Here is a 20,421-nt window from a genome sequence, read left to right as displayed (position 1 = left end):
TTTTTTAGCAATGCCCAGTCTACCTCTTTCAAATATAGGATACCTCGTCTCTATGAAATGGAGATGAGAAAATGGGGAAGGGGTTCTGTAGTCCTAACTTTTTCTCCTAGGGCAGTGGTCTCCAAACTGTGTCCCTTTGCTTGCTTTTATATGGCCCTTGGGACACTATTTAATTCACTGACACCAATGAAAGGCATAATTCCTCCTAATGACACCAATGATGGGAAAATTCCTACCAATGAGATAAATGATGGGGCATAGTCCCCCCCAATGACACCAACAATGGGGTCCAATGACACCAGTGAAGGGGCACAATACCTCCAAATGACATCAATGAAGGGGCACAATACCTCCCAATGACACCAATGAAGGGGCACAATACCTCCCAATGACATCAATGAAGGGGCACAATACCCCCCAATGACATCAATGATGAGGCACAATTCCTTCCACTGTCACACAATGATTGTTTACTCCCACTGATACTGGGACATTTTGTATTCCCGTTGGCCATAGTCCGGCTCCCCCAAAGACTGAAGGACAGTAAACTGGCCCTTTGTTTTGAAAGTTTGGAGACAATTAGGGTGACAACACTGCTCTTTCACAGATACAGTACAGTGAATAAATGGTGTAACCCTAGGACAGAAAGTGTGTTGATCACAGGATCATCAAGTCAAAAAAGCTGAAAAAAACTACTACAGCCACCATATCTAACTGGTAATCTGCAGTATATTCCATTGTTATTGGGTTTAGATACGTTTAAGACATGTTACATAATAATGAAAAAAGGGGCCATCTGTCGCTGGCAAAATGTCGGCATAAGTACCAGACACAGGTACAGATGCAAACTTAATTATTATACAAGAAAACATACAACCGCAATAAACAAATATGTAATGTTCCAAAACAGAACTTTACAAAATGAAATAAGACCCAGCCATACATTTCTGCTTTAAAAGCAAAGGGAAAGCACTGTGGAATTTGATATAATATACAAATATGCATTTGGTCAAGACGGGGTTAAATTTACAGACAGCCTATGTTTGCAGCTCTGTCAGTCACTGAGCATACCGGACTCATTAATCTGCCATCTTTGTTTACCTCATTGCACAGCCTGATTAAATGAATGATCGCTGACAGCTCTATGCATTTTTATTGTGCATACCCCGACAGCAAAGAACCGTTTAATGTCAGCTAGTATGGAGCCTAGAACGACAGAAGCGGAATCTGTGATGAGAGCCTATCACACTCGAAATGGTTAGGGACTCCAAGTCTGCTGTTTGAAGTCAGTTTCTTCAATAACGAATGCTCATGGTTTAAAGTAGTTCTATTGCTTTCCCTCAATGGACATTGCCATTTTGTGGGCTGAACAGAAGTGCAGTGTGCCAGTTATCAACATCAATGTTGGATGGGGCACAAAGAATGGATGGCTGACAAAACAAAAAGGCCATAATAAAAACTGAATTAGATCCAGAGGTATCTGGAGACTCCAAAGGAAATTTGTAGTTGCAAAAATGGTCAAATTAGTTTGCCCTAAAGTGGTTGTAAACCTCTGACATGAATTATGAACAAAGCATATCCCTCTATAGTGTGTTCTCGTCTCACTTAGGATCACTAAGTGTAAATTCTGTCTGCTGCCTCCTTCTCCTGCTATTAGCCTGAGTCACATCTGACAAGATTCCTGACACCAACAGAAAAATGGAGACAGGGGAGGGACCTCCAGCAGATTGACAGCCTCAGCTCTGTTCCTGTGAGGGATGTGGAGGGGAGTGTGTCTCTTTCCTCCAATCAGCTCTGGGAGTGCTCCTGAGCTCTGCAGTGTGCAATTTCAGCTCTCCGTCCCCTTTTTTCTGCACTCTCGGACAAATTTGATAAATTCAGCATTTTGAACGGCAGTAAAGAAGAGAAGATTGCATATAAACAGGTACAACCTATGTAGGAAGATCTGTTTCATCTGTGAGGCCAGTAAAAGCTTGTTAAAATACACAAATAAAGTGAGGCTGTATACACAGCATTAGTGAGGTGAGATATACATGCCTATATATACACATCACCCTAGAAACGAATATACCAACAAACAATAGAAAAGGGTTTTCAAGGGTGACCTGCCGGTATCTGCATAGCAAGAATAAAAAGTACAAAAATAGTTGTATAAAATATCATACCAATTTTTATTCAAACAAGATATAAAAACAGACTTCGTATAATAAAAGGATAGAAATATAAGGTGGTTCCTTGGGAGGCGCAGGAACTTTAGGATGAGCTATTAGTTGGCATATCTCCAATCTTGTCTTCAAATATCACCCAAACCGTACTCTCCGCTCCTAGCACGACCTCCTGCTCTCTAGCTCCCTCGTCTCCTCCTCTCATGCTCATCTCCAGGACTTCTCCAGAGCTTCCTCCATCCTCTGGAATTCTCTACCCCAATTTATCAGACTATCGCCTATTCTGCTCACTTTTAGACAATCTCTGAAAACCTATCTCTTCAGGGAAGCCTATCCTGCCCTCAGCTAATAATGGAATCTTCTACTCCTCCTACTAGTTCATCCTCCACAGTTACTACCTTTGTACCGCTAGCCCCTCCCTCTTAGATTGTAAGCTCCAAGGAGCAGGGCCCTCCTTTCCCTCTTGTATTGAACTGTATTGTCTCCCATTATATTGTAAAGCGCTGAGCAAACTGCTGGCGCTATATAAATCCTGTATAATAATAATAATAATATCTTTCTTTTCATCTTTGGCAGCATATGCACCAGGATAGTGGCGGGTTTTCATTGATGCAAACCATCTGAAGTGGTACGTGCTCCAGACCGGCTTGGCTTTTTGGGTTTTCATGAGGGAGTATGACGCAGAATGTCCTCTCCTTATGTTTTGTTTGATTTCTCTAGAGAGGTTCAACCACATATGAGACATATATGCCTTCTATGGTTATGGGGATCTGTCTATTACATCACTCTACCAGATCTACATGTTCCATCCTCATCTTGAGTAGTGGCGTGGTTTTTTTTTTTATACAACCGATTTGGATGTCTCTCACTCTCTATCTGTGAATTCGAGCTATACTATTAAGTTAGAGTAAGTATGTTGTGGATTGGGAAGTGTTATCCATATATATTTAGTATCTACTCAATGACCTTATTTCATTTATTTTTAGATTAGTTCATTATCCATATATTGGCGTTATAGAATTGAGGATATTGTGCCTATTGCCGCCTATCCCTGGTCTTTTTTGCATGGCTCCCCTTGGTTTAGATGGAGGTGACTACATCCTGAGATTTTTTGTATTGATTTTGTAAGTTTGTTTTTTTTTTCTTTTCTTTGTATTGTGTGTCTATTCTATGTGTGTCTATTCTTCTCCTACGGGCCATTCTGATTATTTATGTTATGTTACCTATGCATGTACAGGTATCTGATATAAATACTTTCTATTTATAGAGATGTTATGAATATTTGTCACACTTGAGTGCAATAATCTGAAGAAACAGTTGTCATCGCAAAAATATGTAATTATCACCAACAAACCATGATTTTTCTATCCTTTTATTATACGTAGTCTGTTTTTATATCTTGTTTGAATAAAAATTGGTATGATATTTTATACAAAAATATTTGTACTTTTGGTTCTTGTGCATATACCAGCAGGTCAACCTTGAAACTAGGGATGCACCGGAATTTCCGTGGCCAAAATGTTTCAGCCGAAAACACCCCTATTGGCTGTTGGCTGATATGAAAATAAGCACCGATACAGGTGCTGAAAATAACCCTGCCCCCTCGCCACCACCCGCCCGCAGCTGCCACCATCGGCTGTCGCTCAGTTCACAGCCTTACCTGAGAAACCACCGAATGATCCCCACGCTCGACATAGAGATAAGTGAAGGAAAGATGGCCTCCACTCATCTCTATGCCCTTGAAGGACTGGAGTGATGTCACTTCCGGTTCAGACGCTTTTTTTTTTCTTTAAAGCACTAGATCAATGCTTTTTTGATCTAATGCTTTACATTGTAGAGGAGTGATGTGGGGTCTTATTGACCCCATCTCTCTCCATAAAAAGGACCTGCCACTAATTATTATTTTATTCCTATGACATTCCTTGTGATAGGAATAAAATCAATTACAATTTTTTTTTAAAGGGACCATGTAAAAAAAATTTAAGAAATTAAAGGAAAAAAAGTTTAAAGTGCCCCCATCCCCCCGTGCTGGCACGTTCCACGCATACGTAGGCCATGCCCACATATGTAAACAGTGTTCAAACCACAAACGTTAGAGCAAGAGCAAAAATTCTCACACTGGACCTCCTCTGTTACTTTACACTGGTAACCTGTAGAAATTTTTAAAGCATCTCTCATGGAGAATTTTAAGTACTGTAGTTTGATGCCATTCCACGAGCGTGCGCAATTTTAAAGCATGACATGTTGGGTATCTATTTACTCGGCATAATATAATATTTAACATTTTACAAATAAATTGGGGTATATATTGTGTTGTTTTTTTTAAATAATTACAGTGTATTTTATTTTTTTAAATTGCGTTTGAAAAATATATTAACTTTTAAAAACTGTCCATTTCGGTTTTCGGCCAAGTGCATCCTGAATTTTCAATTTCAATTTCGGCACCAGAATTTAAATTTTGGTGCACCACTACTTGAAACCCCTTTTCTAGTGTTTGTTGGTATGTAAAGGTTTACAATCACTCTAAAGCTGAATCCCAGTCAGCACTAAACAAAGGACAATCCAGCAAGGGTTAATTGCGACCTGTATGGCTACCTGTCACCTAACAGTTTAATCTGATCTCTAGAAACGTAAATATGTGCCATTTAACAATCAGAATTTATTCTAACACTTTAAGCAGTGTAAGACCTTTGTCCATGTAGGAAACCCTCAGGCTTCAGGAGCTCCTGCTTTTGGAACATCAGCATAATCAATAAGTTGTAGACATAAGATTAAATAAAGCAATAACTCTGTTGCATTCAGAGAGCATTTGAAACCCAGAGTGGATCTTTTTCAACAATCTTCTGCTTCATACAACAAAATATTTTTCAGTAATCATGAAATAAATCAATATTCATCACTATAAAATAAATGCAAATAACAAAAAAAATGTAGTGTCTCCATTCATTATTGGTCAGTGGATAAATGCTCCCTTACATTGATGGTCAGTGAAGAAAGCTCCCTTACATTGGTGGTCAGTAGAGAAAGGCTCCTTTACATTGGTGGTCAGTGGAAAAATGCCCCCTTACATTGGTATTCAGTGGAGAAAGCTCCTTTACATTGATGGTCAGTGGAGAATTAAAGCTCCCTTTCATTGATGGTCAGTTGAGAAAGGCTCCCTTACATTGATGGTCAGTGGATAAAGCTCTCTTATATTGGTGGTCAGTGGAAAAAGCTCCCTTACATTGATGGTCAGTTGAGAAAGGCTCCCTTACATTGATGGTCAGTGGATAAAGCTCGCTTATATTGGTGGTCAGTGGAAAAAGCTCCCTTACATTGATGGTCAGTTGAGAAAGGCTCCCTTACATTGATGGTCAGTAAAGAAAGGTCCCTTACAATGGTGGTTAACGAGGAGATGCTCCCTTACATTTATGGTCAGTGGAGAAAGGTCCCTTACATTGGTGGTCAGTGAAGAAAGACTCCCTTACATTGGTGGTCAGCGAGGAGATGCCCCCTTACATTTATGGTCAGTGGAGAAAGATCCTTTACTCTGGTGGTCAGTTGAGAAAGACTCCCTTACATTGGTGGTCAGTGAAGAAAGCGCCTTATATTGGTGGTCAGTGGAGAAAAGCTCCCTTACATTGGTGGTCAGTGGAGAAAGGTCCCCTGACATTGGTGGTCAGCGAAGAGATACTCCCTTGCATTAGTTGTCAGTGGAGAAAGCCTCCCTCACATTGCTGTCAGTTGAGAAATGCTCCCTTACATTGGGGGTCAGTAGAGAAAGTTTCCTTATGTTGGTAATCAGTGGGTAAATGCTCCCTTACATTGGTAATCAGGACAACGATAAATGTACACCCCTGAGCAAAAGTGCTGCCACATCCCTAATTAGGGAATACAACAAGGAATTTTCCCATGAGACTTGCCGCCAAAAAACAAATCAAGTATTTTAAAAACGATTTAATTTTATTGTACAAACTTATCAATATAAAAAATCATTTATACAAAAAGTTATGCATCATTACTCTGGTGTTGGAGTAACATGTTTCTTGTACCCCTGAAATTCGAACACATTGCAATCACTCTGCAAAAAGAACATTGCAATACACTTTCTTTTCAGCCACAAGTCTCAAAATGCATTTCAACTGACTTTCATAATCATCGGAGGGAACTGGGGTATAAAATGACCCAGAGTATAAAGGAAAATACTGTTTAATCCTGCCCTAGGGATCCAGGTGCATCAAAGAGCACAAGTGGCCATGGTGTCCAACTGTGGCTAGTCCAGGGCAGGAGACCACCCGTGGCAAGATCAAAATGGTAGAAATCTTGAGTGTTAGGACCCAGGAGAGATGACCAACACAGACTTCAAAAATTGAAACTAAAAAAGAAGCTCCCAGCTACTGATGAAGAAATACCTCCCTGGCCCTGGCAAAAAGGAAATCGGCTGTGAATTTTGTACAAAATGAAATTGTTTTTATAACACTTGATTTGTGCTTTGACTGCAAAAAAGTCCCATGGGAGAATTCCTAGTTGTATCCAATATTTAGGGACGTGGCAGAACTTTGGCTCAGGGGTGGTAGATCTATCTTTGTCCTGATTACCAAAGTCAGGGAACATTTATCCACTGATTACCAACTTAAAGGAGCAGTGCTCAGTGGATAAAGGCTCTCTCATATTGGTGGTCAGTGGATAAATGCTCCCTTACATTAGTGCTCAGTATAATGCCTTCTTAGATGGTCGACATCCCATGCACATTGCTGGTCATTGAGAGAGGTCCTCTCTTTGGTTTAGAAGTCAGAAGAAAAGAGGTCCTTTTGCACTGGTGGTCAGTGAAAACAAAAGACCTGCCCATCAAGGTGAAGGCGGCTCCCCGTCCGGACAAGAAAAAAATTATAGATGTTAAGGTTTTTTCTTTAGAGAGGAAAGGCTCTGCCGGTTCCAAGACTGGTTTAGCCAAGTGACCTTTCACCACTGCTCAAGGAACCTTTGGTAATCTCTGGAGTAACCCTATATTTCCATGCAACATTAGATGAAAATGCTTTTCTTTGTTGATATCATAAGAATGTGGAAAAGTAACGTGTAGTGTTACAGTTTATTAATTATTTTTAAAATAACACGGAATAACGTATACAACATACATGTCATATCTGTAAAAAAACATGTAAAGCAAAACAAGTGTTCATCTCTGGCAGAAAAAGACATCGATACAGATTTTCATCAAATGAAAAATTAATTACTGGAACTCAAATGGGGGATACTAGATTCTGTAGTCCCTACGGTACTTACAGTACTAATATACATTGCCTCTTTTTCTAGTAAACTGCATTAGGGCAGCAGGTCTTGTGGACTTTTACATTTATTTTACATTATTATGGAGAATTAGAACTGATAAACCAGCAGAAGTAGTAAGCCTCCACACTAAAGGCAAGGCAATCTTGGAAATGTGTTGTGGAGTCCTTACTACTGGAGCCTCCAAAAGCCATATAAAAAGTGTACCCACCAATATCCATTGAAATAACAGTTTTATATGGTCTGATTCTATAACATATGGGGTCAGTCATTGCAGATTTGTTGCTTGGTGTAAGCTCCAATGTTGTCATTCTGACCCTCTCTTCACTACTGATTGAGTCAATGAACTGGAACAAGCATACAGTAAGTAAAAAATGAAAAGTGTGAAAAAAAAAACAATTCAGCATTGGCTGCTCCCATATACAGCATACCCACACATGTTCATTTAAAGTCCAAAATAAAATCCTTAAAATGTAAAAAAAATAAAATAATATTTGAATTTAAATGTTACAGATTGAACTGGAATAAATGTAAAACTGAACTCTGGGAATTCAAACACTTTCTAAAATACGCTGGATTACTATGGGTTAGGTCCAACAAGGTGCATGTCACCTCATGGTCTTAGGGCTTTAATTTACAATTTACATTTTTACTGAGCTCTCACTATCCTTCCAGCCCTCCAATGATGTACCTTCAGGTCATGTGCAGCTACTATGTCCTCCCCTTCCTCTCCTTTTCACCAATCATGGAGTACTGTGTATTATATGAACCCATTCACAAAATACAAAGCCTTCGTTGAATGGACACCAGAGAGGAGGGGTGGGTAGAGTGTCTGCTGTGTGAGAAAGTAGCATCTTTCCTGCTAGAGCACCAGGAGTATAGCAATAGCTGTACTCCCAATGCTCAGTAAAACTGTCAATTGTAAGTAAAAGAGATAAGTCCACGAGGTGGCATGAACCTTACTGGACTTAACCAATTAACCCATAGTATGCTAGCACATTTTGGAAAGTGGCTGAATTCCTGGATTTCAGCTTTAAGTGTTGTACATTCAGGCAGTCTATATTAAAAATATGTAGAAACAGCAAATTTCTTTCAAGCAAAATCCTGCCTGCTGTGCATAACACAGTCAAAGCTATCATAGCATAAAAATGTTAGCAATATTAAGAAATAGTATACTGCTGAAAAGAGATGGACGGAGTAGTAATTTAGGAGTTCTAAAGTGAGTGACCGTAGTGAACACTTACCTTTGACAGAAGTGTTGGGCGGTGGGCCTTCCATACGTAGATTCCATGGTGGGTCTCCTTGGTTGGCAAAGTCTCTCATCTTTAAGTAGCTGATGGTCAGACGGATGATGGATGCCTTGTCTAGCTGACTTGTGATGGCCGCGGGCAGAGGAAGCAGTTTGGCAAGCTCGTAAAACTCAAAGTTCTCCTTTCCACGCCGGGAGCGGGCAGCGTCCCTGGACTTTTCTTTCCGCAGGGCTTGTAAACTGAACATAAAGAAAAATAGAAAACATCATTCAGGAAACCATACTATTTATCAAGTAAAATTCACCCATTACACTGAAAGTGTAAAATCCATGTTCTCACAAATAAACTGCGATAAATGATAAAATTGATATCATTGACACAAGCGGCTTCTTTCACCTAAAGCAGTACCCCCACCAAAAATAAAAGCCCATTAAAATGTAAAATAACAGTCAGTTTTTGCTGCAATTTTCACTTTCAATCACCCCCACTGTACTTTTTCCTCTGCTGCTAGATGTCTTCAGTCTGATGACCAGCATCATTCAATCCACTTCCTCTGAGCCCAGGACATTGCAGAGCCGCCCCAGGCTGTGATTAGACAGTTGAAAGGAGAAGCAGCTCAGTGAAGAGCTCATCTCTCTGTTACTCTGCTCTCACCTCCTATCAGCATATCAGCTGACTGGCTCATTGTGCTGTTTCTTCCTCCCACACTCCAGCCTTGCTGTAGGGACTGCAAGAGGCTGATACCAGGTCAAATTCAGATACTGACAGTGCTACATTAAAAAAACACATTTAACCTCTTCCTGTCCGGCCCATGTCGATAAACGGCCGGACGGGAGCACTGCTGATGTGGGTGGAAGTTTCTAAACTCTCTGTGTGAGGTCCTGATTCATGTGATCACTGATTGGCCAATCAGTGATCACATGAACAGTAGTAAACAAGATGTCACTTCCAGACATCATTGCTTACTACTAGTGAAATCTGTGAATGATCACAGAGGTTACATGGTACAGGGCTATTCACAACAGCCTTGTACCATGTGACAAGCTGTGACCAATCACAGCTTGCACAGTATTTCTCAATGGCTGCGGGAATGCAGCCAGGGAAAAGGAGAAATTATTGTTTTTACAGCCTTTATGGGTGTAAAAGCAATCAGTGTAAAAAAAGAAAAAAAATCTTCATCACCCCCCACAAGTAGTACAGTGTCACTATGGTGACACTGTACTGCTAGGGTGACAGCATGTTAAAAAAAACATAAATAATAATATAAAACAAATCAAATAAAAATGTACAAAAATGTTTTTAAAAATTATAATTTTTGGTTATAAACTAATTTGTTATAAAATAAAGTTTTATCTGTCTCAAAAAAATGCTAAAAAATTCATATGGGTACAGTGTTGCATGGCCGCGCAATTATCATTCAAAGTGTGTTAGCACTGAAAGCTGAAAATTGGCCTGGACAGGAACGGGGTGAAAGTATCCAGACTTGAAGTGGTTAATGATCTATTCATGCTTCTAGAGTTGCCTTAGTTGGATATTTTAAATGTGCCTACTGTCCCGCTGTATGTAAGAACATAGCCACCCTCTTTTCCTTGCTACCAGGATGGAGCATAGAGCATAACACCACCTTTCTGTAAAATCTGATGTTGAAATTTGTTTGTAATTTGTAATAAATATTTACAGTCTCTTTTTAGTAGTTGAGTTGTATGCCGAGAATCGCTAGAAATTAAACGCTGTGCTATCAATCGCTAAACACATGGAACAATTAGCTCCCTATGGTGTAAACCAGTGGTTCTCTACCTTAGGGAGACCAAGGCCTGATAAATGCTTCCAAAACCTTCCATGCTCCATCATGGCAGTGATTAATAGGTAGATTGCAATTGACATGCTTCCAAACCAATTCTAAACCTTCCCTACTCTATCTAAACAAGAAAAGTTTGGGCTTTAAAAACACTTTAAGGCTCCATGCACACTAGCGTGTTTTATAAACTCAAAAAATGCTAGGAAAAAAATTTGGGTGAAAAACGCTGATTTATTTATTTATTTCAGGTACTTATATAGCGCCGTCAATTTTATGCAGCACTTTACATATATATGCTGATAATAGTGTTTTTGTACCGACTTGTAATAGCGTTTTATTAGCGTTTAGAAGTGTCTTGGGACATTATTATTTTATTAACGTTTTTACAGCAGAAAAAAAAAGGTAGAAAAAAGCTTTTAGGAGCGTTTTAGTAGTGTTAAGGAACATTCAACGTTTTTTTCTGCTGGGAAAACGCTCTGAAAAACTCTACAAAAACAATTTGTTTTCTGCTCCAAAAGGTTGAAGCTTGAAAAACGCTACTGGCCTAAAATAGTGTTCATGGACACATAGGATAACACTATATAGCTTCTAGGAGCAGAAAATAATCCGATTACAGCTTCTAGAGCTTAAACAACGTGTGAATGGAGCCTAAATCCATCATTTATAATCAACATAGCCAAAGTTACTCTAAGTCACTGGTACCACTGCTGTGGTTTAAAATATTAATAGAAAAAAACAAATCAGGCTCTGAGGAAGAGGCTAGTCCTCGAAACGCGTCAGGATTTTTGGATGTCCATCATTCTTATCACCATTCAGAAATGCAGTGTTAATTGGACAGAGCGGTGCCTCTATTCTCTATTGGCGATGTGCCTATATTCATGCACTTTTGTGAGTAGAATACCTTCTTTTAAATTTAATAACCACACTTTTAAAGGTATTGCACAAGGCCGGTGCGCCGTCTGTTTTGATTTTTTCTATTAGTACTTTTGGACTCCCCGGTTCTTTGAGGACATCAAGGCGTGCATATTCCAAGACATTCGTTGTGTGATCCTTATGACATAGAGTCCATCCCTAAGTGCAGGAGTATTTGGGTTTTCCACTTTCACATTGCTTTTTAAACTAGCATGATTTGTGTGCTTTCAGGTGCGATTTCTGAAGATTTTTTTTCTACTTCCGCAATGCGATTTCCATTAAATTCTGTCAAATCGCAACAAAACTTCAGAAATAGTAATGCAAAAACTACTTTAGAAATCGCGCTGCAGCAAATCTCACATGTTAAGACGCTGACATTCACATTCATTAGATGCGATTTCAGGTGAAATTTCAATTCGCAAATTGCACCTGAAATCGTACCAGTGTGACCAGGCAGTAAGTTCAATTTTAATTGTCACAACTCTCTCTTTAGGCTCCATTCACACTTCAGCAACTCCAAAGTTGCACAATGTACAGTGCGACTTTGGAGTGCGACTTTTAATGCAACTCTGATGTGACTTTACACTCTCTGGCACTCAAATTGCATCAAAGTAGTGTAGAAACCTTTTCAAAGTCGCTGCGACATTAAGTTGCATAGATCCAAATGAGTGCTATTAAAAACAATTATTATTATTATTATTATACAGTATTTATAAAGCGCCAATAGTTCGCTCAGCGCTGTACATTACAAAGGGAGACAGAACATGTGACAGAACAATACCAATACAATGCAAAACATGAGGGGATCGAGGGCCCTGCTCTTTGGAGCTTACAATCTAGGAGGGAGGGGATGGTGGTACAGGAGGAGATAGCTGTGGGGGATGGAGTGGTAGGAAGAGTGGAGGAGGTCGGCAAGTTAGCAGGGGGTGGGGTAGGCTTCCCTGAAGAGATGGGTTTTCAGGGTGCGCCTAAAGGAGAGGAGAGTAGGTGATAATCTGATGGGTTGGGGCAGGGAGTTCCAGAGATGGGCGACACCCTGGAGAAGTCCTGGAGGCGGGCATGGGAGGAGGAGACCAGGGAACTAGAGAGAAGGAGGTCTTGTGAGGAGCGGAGTGTGCGTGCTGGGCGGTACTTGGATATTAGGTCAGTGATGTAGTTCGGGGCAGTATGGTGGACGGCTTTGTACGTCAGTGTTAGGATTTTGAATTTGATCCGTTGCGCAATCGGAAGCCAGTGGAGGGATTGGCAGAGGGGGGGCGGAGATGGAGCGGTTGGAAAGGTGAATGAGTCTGGCAGCCGTATTCAGGATCGACTGAAGCGGGGATAGCCAGCGGCGAGGCAGGCCAGTGAGGAGGGCGTTGCAGTAGTCGAGTCGTGATATGATGAGGGAGTGGATGAGCTGTTTAGTGGTTTCTGGGGTTAGGAACGTGCGGATTTTGGCGATGTTGCGGAGGTGGAGTCTGCATGAGCTTGTTAAAGATTGGACTTGGGGCTGGAAGGATAGGTTGGAGTCCAGACACCAAGTACTCTGGCCTGAGGGGCAGGTTTGATGGTGGCGTTGTTGGACATTATGGAGAAGTCAATGGGGGGTGGTGTCCGGGCTGGGGGGAAGACAAGAAACTCGGTCTTGGAAAGGTTCAGTTTAAGGAAGTGGAGCGACATCCAGTCAGATATGTCACTCAGTAGGTGTGTGATTCGGGCAGAGACTGAGGGGGTGAGGTGGGGGGTTGAGAGAAAGATTTGTGTGTCGTCGGCATATAGGTGGTGGTTGAAGCCGTGAGAGTGTATGAGTTGGCCAAGGGAGGAGGTATAGATGGAGAAGAGAAGGGGCCCGAGGACGGAGCCTTGAAGGACTGCAACTTGATCTGCAACTTTATGTGACCAACGTCGTATGACAAGTCACACAAGTGTGAACGGAGCCTAATGCACACACCAATCTAAATGGATACAAACTGGCAACTAGCAATTTCAATCTGGCAATCGATGAAAAAAGAGCAATAGCTGAAGCAGCGCTGAGTCTGGCAGACAGCAAAGTTTTCTGGATGGAGCAGCGTGCGGCACCAGCAATCCCTACTCAGGAGGAGAATGTGACAGTAGGTGCACAGTCCAAGCTGGCCACCCTGCACACACAAACACCACAATCCCAGTTGTAGATTGCACACTTTCTATGCCAACCTATTGGGTAGACTGTTGCTTGGCCTGACCTGGTGGTTGCAGGAGGCTCCTGTGTATGTTGGTAATTCTGTACTGGACTCTTGCCTACAACTGGGGCTCCTTTGCAGTATAGCAGGCTCAGGCTTGCACAGGCAGGCATCACCTACATATACACCAAATCCTCCATGATGCCAAGATCTGTGACATCCTACACTCCGGCGGGTCCCCAAAACTAGGGAAAAGCTGCAGAGTTCCCTCCGGCCAGCTCTGGCTACTGCTCTGTAGTAGTAAGGAAGCTGGCCAGAAGGACCCCCGTATATATATATAGTGACATGCAGGAGCTATTAATTGCACAGTGCAATCATTACAGCGACATGAATCACTACTACATTCTACTTGTGAAATTTACAAAATAAAAATCCATCTGTCTGACCTGTGACTGCTTCTCTTACCAATTAAATGCAAGTGATGTCGGTAGCACAACTGACCTACTACAAAAATCACCTGTGTTCTTCTACCTTAGCTTGAAATTGAATATCCACCTTTCTCCTATCACACAATTCCAGGTTGATAGGGTAGAAGGGTAGGCTCCCTCTAATCAGGGCTTTTTTTTCAGAGAATAGGTGCAGGTACTCCCCACTTCTGAGTCACCCCTTGTCTGTGGCCCCCTACCCACCTCTGAGCACCATCCCTTGGTTCCACATCCTATTCACTTCCCAGTACAGTCCCTTTTAGAGAATACAGAATCAATGGTTATGGGATTTGTTAATGATAACAAGAAAAGCAGTAACATAGATCCCCTGCAGCCAGCAACAATAGACCCTCCCAGCACCTATAGATCCTGCCAGGAAAAATGGACCCACCTAGAACAACAGATCCACTCCAGCAACAATATAACCCCAGAAACACTAGATCACCCCAGCAACACGGGATTCCCTCAGCAACAACAAAATCACCGCGTCAACTATAGACCCCCACCAGCAACAATAGACCCCCAGCAGGCAGCATCAATAGACCCTCCAGCACACCCCAGCAACCCTTGCCATTACAAACTTTCAGTGCTGGAGGTGCCGGAACTGCATTCCCTCACTTTCTTGCTGAAAAAAAGCCCTGCCTCCAATGAAGATGTGCGACATGGGGAAGAACTATTCCCTAATATTCCCAAATGAGTGACTTCTGAGCTCCCCAGGTTTTCTTTTAACCTACAGCAATCAGACAGACCTTCTGACTTTGTCTTTACAGCCAGCAATACACCTGTCTCCAATATGGAACATGATGTACGCATTGCTGAACGTCACAAGCTGTGGATCCAGTTCACTCTGAGTAGCAGCAAGACCCATATTTATAATGCTGAATTATATGAATTATTCCAGTAAAAGTCAGATACAGTTAAGGGTTAACTTTCTGTAAAAGTCCATGTTTCTCTCTCTTGCAATGTAGAGTGTCAGACGTGCACCAGGTTATGGATTTTCCAGAGCACACCTTCTATTAATCAATTACTCCGGCCTGCGAGACGAGAGGCTGCTCAGCACCCCCAACTCCCCCATGAAAAATTCATCAAAGGATGGAGTTCTGGAGCTTTGAAGCCTCCCTGCACCTCTCGTGTTTCGATGTCTAGCGATCAGAGGCACCACCCGTCGCTCCCCACCCTGGCCTCTGTAATGGGAATGCTTGTTCTAACATGCTGAGCTTTCGCGGCATCTAACGGGAGAACAAGTGCAGAGGAGCCACTTTTAGGACTCTGGAGGAAACCATGGTGCCTCTCTTCCTATTAACCACCTCTATGCCAATGACATATGGCCCTTTAAAGCTGAATTCTGGACAAATAGAAATATACATGTTTTCAATACAGCTGCCTGCCCCCCTACCACCATTAAATAATGCTTAAACATTGGCAGTGGTCAAGAAATATATATCTATACTGACCCCCTTAGAAGTCGCGAGCTCTGTGCGCCAAACTCTGCTGTACTGAACAGTGCAACCATCTTAGCAAAGTATATATAAACCTAAAATCTATTTTTCAGTATATCTGGTATCATGTCTCAAACTGACTCATGATTAGCAGCAGCAATGTCAGCCTGCTGTATGATCTCTTTGGCCATTAGGCTGTCTATCAGGTCTATGAGATAGGCATCCCAATGGCCAACTGAAGGACTATGCATGGTGGGCTCACATCGCTGCTAATTGTGAAGCACTGACTTAGCATTGTCAGCTTGCAACAAGAACTCTTCAGGTAAGAGGATTTGCAAGAGATTCACAAAAAACAAATGACTTCATAAAATAGAACACAGTGAGATATGGTACAAAGATTATTATTATGGGTACTTATATAGCGCCATCAATTTACATATATATTGTACATTCACATCAGTCCGTGCCCTCAAAGAGCTTACAATCTAAGGTCCCTAATTCACATTCATACAAATACTGCGGCCAATTTAGAGAGGAGACAATTAACCTGCCAGCATGTCTTTGGAGTGTGACAGGAAAACCCACACAGGCACAGGGAGAACATGCAAGCTCTAGGCAGGTAGTGCCATGCTTGGGATTCCAACCAACAACCCTAGTGCTGACCGCGGAGCCACTGTAACACCATTCAGGGCTTGTTAACACTGGCTTTGGTCTCTAAGCCCTGGTTCACACTGGTGCAACTTGTCATGGGTTTAAAAACCCATGACAAGTTGCACCCTATTGTCGGCAATAGAACCGTTCAAATCAGTGTGACCCCAACTTTGTGGTGCCGTACCGATTTGAAAAAACGGTTCTTGTACTATTTTTTTTTATTTCAGGCGCGACTTATTATTACAGGTACTTATGCACCGCACTACAAATATATATTTTTGAACATTCACATTAGTTCCTAACCCTAAGGGATCATTCACACTTGAGTTTATTTCTAACTCTTGCCAAACGCCCGTATAGCGTTTGACAGGCGTTTGGGAAGCGATTTTAACGCTCCTCAAACGCTCCCAAAAAGCCCTATGCGTGGTGTTGAGGCGGTTGATAGCCGTTTGTCAAGCGTTAAAACCGCACCACAAACTCCTATAATGAAGTTAAATGTTATTAACTCTCCACAACCGCCTCGCAACCGCACCGCGTTTGTGGAGCGACAACATAGTTTTGAATGGGAGGCTTCAACTCCTCCTGACTCAACATGAGTCGCCAGTGTTGCCGCGATGCAACGTGACGCTAACGCTTCCGTGTGAACAGCACTGTGTGCTGCCATGTGCAGAATTTTCATGGGCATTTGAGAAGTGTTAAAAATGGTTTCCAAACGTCTGACACCTGCTGACAAAGCTAGTGTGAACGTAGCCTAAAGGAGCTTACAATCCAAGGTCTCTAGCTCACATTCATACACATACTGAGGGCCAATTTAGACATAAGCCAATTAACCTTCCAGCATGTCTCTGGAGTGTGGGAGGAAACCGGAGAAACCGAAGGAAACCCATGCAGGCACAGAGAGAACATGCAAACTCCATGCAGGTAGTGCCGTGGATGGGATTCAAACCCTAGTGCTGCTAGGCAGCAGTGCTAACAATTTAGCCACTGTGCTGCCTGAAGTCGCACAGATGTCTTCCAAGTCACACCTGAAGTCGAACTGACGTGGTATTGAAATTGTGCATCTTCAAATGAAGTCGCACGATCTGAAAGTTAGATCCAGAGCTAAAGAGCGTTATGACCAGCGATGAGGAGGCCTTGTATTGCCTCCTAACCTGCTGATCCCCGCACTAGCAGAGCAGCCCCATTCACTTAAACGGGTAGCATTCTGTGAGTGCAATGCCTCCTGAAAGTGGCAGCCCCAAGCCGCTGCCTCTGCTCCTAAAGGGGGCAGCAATTAGGGGACTTTTACCACCCCCCAAAAGCTAGTGTGAACAAGTCCTCAGGGTTCACATATATTTTGACATGTTTCAGGCATTGGACATGGAGTTTATGTGAGGGTAAGCACAGTAACATCGCCAATGTGGTGATTCGCACTATAAATTCAGTATTAGCGTCCATTTTCAGAAAATGTTATTTTTCTTCCCTGACACAAATCCAAATGGCCTTATCTTCAAGTCCTGAAAGAATTTTGTTTTACTGCAAAGTGCCTAATATACTATGTGTAAACAGATACAGGATCTCCAGTGGCCTGTAAAATAGCTTTATGTTCCCCAAGCTATGCTGTCACTCAGGGCTGTGTCCTCTACAGAGAGCTGCAGGATTCCTGGGAATGCAAAAAGACTTGAGCTTGATTTGGTGGAACGAACTGTGGAGCAAAGCAAAAAGAATACTGCTACGTATTCTGGGCCAGGTCTACATATCATTCTGTTCTCTACATACAATACCCGTCCTGGAGTTAAAGAAATCAGGTCCCGGCAGCTGTACAATGCATGGCGATCTAGAATGAACTGCACTTTCTGCAATTATTAGCCATCATTACTGGAAAGCAGACTGGTGGAAAACTTCCAGAGATGTTACTATAAGACTGCATGTCAATCAAACCTTTTGTGACCACAATGTGCATCCAAGAACCAAAAGTTAAACAGGAATGTTAAAGTGTAAAGTGGGAAAAAATTGCTCTCTCTTTTTTTTTTTGTAAATATAATTGTGCAAGTTTTTTTTTTTAATATTGATGCGAATAAATGTTTTATAAATAGCAGATGATCCTGCTAATTTCTGCTCACTCCTCATTAAGGTGACCACCAGTTTCCAATAAGGCAGAATGGTGGTCACCCTGTGCATTCATCCAATTTGCTGCAGTCAATGCCCCCTGCTGTTTGACTGGCAGCGGCTCTTATTTAGCAACAGCAACTGCGGTTTCTTATAACTAACTGCCGTTTTTGCTGGACAGCTTGGCCCTGACAGAAAGAGAAAAAATAATGGATTTAATGGTATTCCAAACTAATTAATGCTACATTGTGTGCATTCATTACAGTTATGCAGGCCATACATAGTTTGAATTCTGAACGATTTTTTATCCGAAAATCAAAACTTTGTTTGCTCGGTAATCCGATGGTGCCATCAATGATTTCGAAAATCGGCCGACCAAGTCATAAAGTTCACCCCATATAACAAGCAAAACTTCTGTTCCTTCCAGGTCATGGCTCAAGCGCATATTCTTTTTGGAAAAATGATCGTATGATTTGACCATCATTGAGTCGAAAATGGGTAGTTTTTACAAATTTTCCAACATGCCGATCACCGAAAAGGGGAGGAACCACGAAAATCGGCCTGTGCCGTTGACCCACTAACAGAGCGAAAATCGTGCGATTATTCTTAGGTCTGATTTTTGTACGAAAATCGGTCAAATTTCGACCCATGTATGGCCGGCCTTACTCTTAACATGTTGCGCAATGCACCATTTGCTGAAGACACCGTCTTCTGATACCTTTACCATATGTATACTTACAGTATGTAGCTTCTACACCTATATCTGTGGCTTGCCTGGGATCTGAGTAGCTAAGTGTCTATCACCCATATATGATCCAGCTCTGCCAAGTGTTTGGGCCTCTGCAGACAACATTTCCCTCTCTACCGTGGATCACTGGGACACTCAGCCTGTCGTGTTCTACAGCAGCGATCTGCCATTTATATCAGGCCAAAATACGCTGCTATATTTAGTTGTGAAATTGGCCTTTTATGTTCCTGATGTTTACAGAGTCGAGGAGAAATTAATGTTGACAGCCGCAGGCGGCTCAGCTTAACCCCTTACTTCTTGTAGCTCTCAAACCTGCACATTTCTCCAGGGGGGATGAATGTTTGTTAATCTGATGTAGTCAATGTGAGGGAATGGGAACCCAAAAACGTCTCCTTAAGTACACTATTAGGGAATTTGGGTCACTTACAATTCTGTACGTCTACCTTCTGTTAACCATTTCCTCCACTAGGCCTGAAAAGCCAGCGCCAGTTCTTAGAGAAGTCCATCCTTTTAGCAATTAACCATTTCAAAGTCAGAAAATTGACTCTAACCCCTATCCCTGGATGCAGATGCCTGCTAAAAGGAGGTCTTGACACACCTTTATCCCCATCAGCTATTTACTACCAGACAAATAGAAAGAAATATGGTAAATAGCCGCAATTATCACTAGCCAAGTCTTTGATACAGGACGGGCAGAATAGAGGTGTCACGTCGCATTACTGTACTGACACCTGATGCGGTGGGCGACCCTCATTCAGGTCGCATACCCCCCTCATTCCTCCACCTCACACGTCAAATCCAATCAGCAACAACAAAGCACAGGGCACAGGAACACAGCTGTACTATGCCAGACCTGACAACAGCTAAGGTGTCTTCTCAGCCAGCATGCTGGATTGTGAGCTTTCACGTCAAGCAAATACAACAGCTTATTATTATTTTTTTCATACTTTGCATTGCACATTTTATGGCCGGTTCAGATCAATTTTATGGCCAATCCAGATTCATCCAGAACTATATCACTAACTTTATACAGTGAGCCATTAAAACTATTGATTGCTTTACTACAGCTATTCCAAAATACGTTGACAGATTAGCAAAGCAGTCTAAAGAGTGATACTGACATTCAAAATGCACCAACCCACGGCAACCATTCAGATTTCAGTTTACGGAGGTGCAATCAGTAAAAGATGAATTCTGATTGGTTATTATGGATTATTGCATTATTAAGGTCATAGGTTCTGCTAAAAGCACCAAATCAGGTCAGGCCAGGTGTACACATAGAAATGACAGCCTATGCATATTCAGAAACCATGATTAGATTGAGTTTATAACAATAAATCTGATTTTTTCAACATTAAAGTGTTACTAAACTCAGGAAACTACACTCACTATACCTGGTCTCACACAGTACACAGAATGTGGAAATGCAAATATTTTAGTAAATATCAACTGCTAAATAACTTCTCATCAGCAGTTAGA

At 41.8% G+C, this 20,421-nt stretch overlaps 1 protein-coding gene across 9 annotated transcripts in view; it reads right to left on the bottom strand.

Moving 5' to 3' along the window:
- NPAS3 (neuronal PAS domain protein 3) overlaps positions 1–20,421 on the bottom strand; it is a 671,079-nt gene that overhangs the window by 351,683 nt on the left and 298,975 nt on the right. For all 9 annotated transcript variants that reach the window (XM_089658669.1, XM_089658666.1, XM_089658668.1 and 6 more), the window contains one exon: positions 8,675–8,919. In XM_089658669.1, coding sequence (XP_089514795.1) covers positions 8,675–8,919 — 245 coding nt within the window. The remainder of the gene's footprint in view (positions 1–8,674; positions 8,920–20,421) is intronic.

This window comes from Staurois parvus, unplaced genomic scaffold (genome assembly GCF_062004578.1).
Source record: "Staurois parvus isolate SC_StPar_1 unplaced genomic scaffold, SC_StPar_1.0 ptg001089l, whole genome shotgun sequence".
Classification (NCBI taxonomy): Eukaryota; Metazoa; Chordata; class Amphibia; order Anura; family Ranidae; genus Staurois; species Staurois parvus.
The sequence above is the reverse complement of the archived record's forward strand: the minus strand, read 5'-3'. Positions and strand labels throughout refer to the sequence as shown.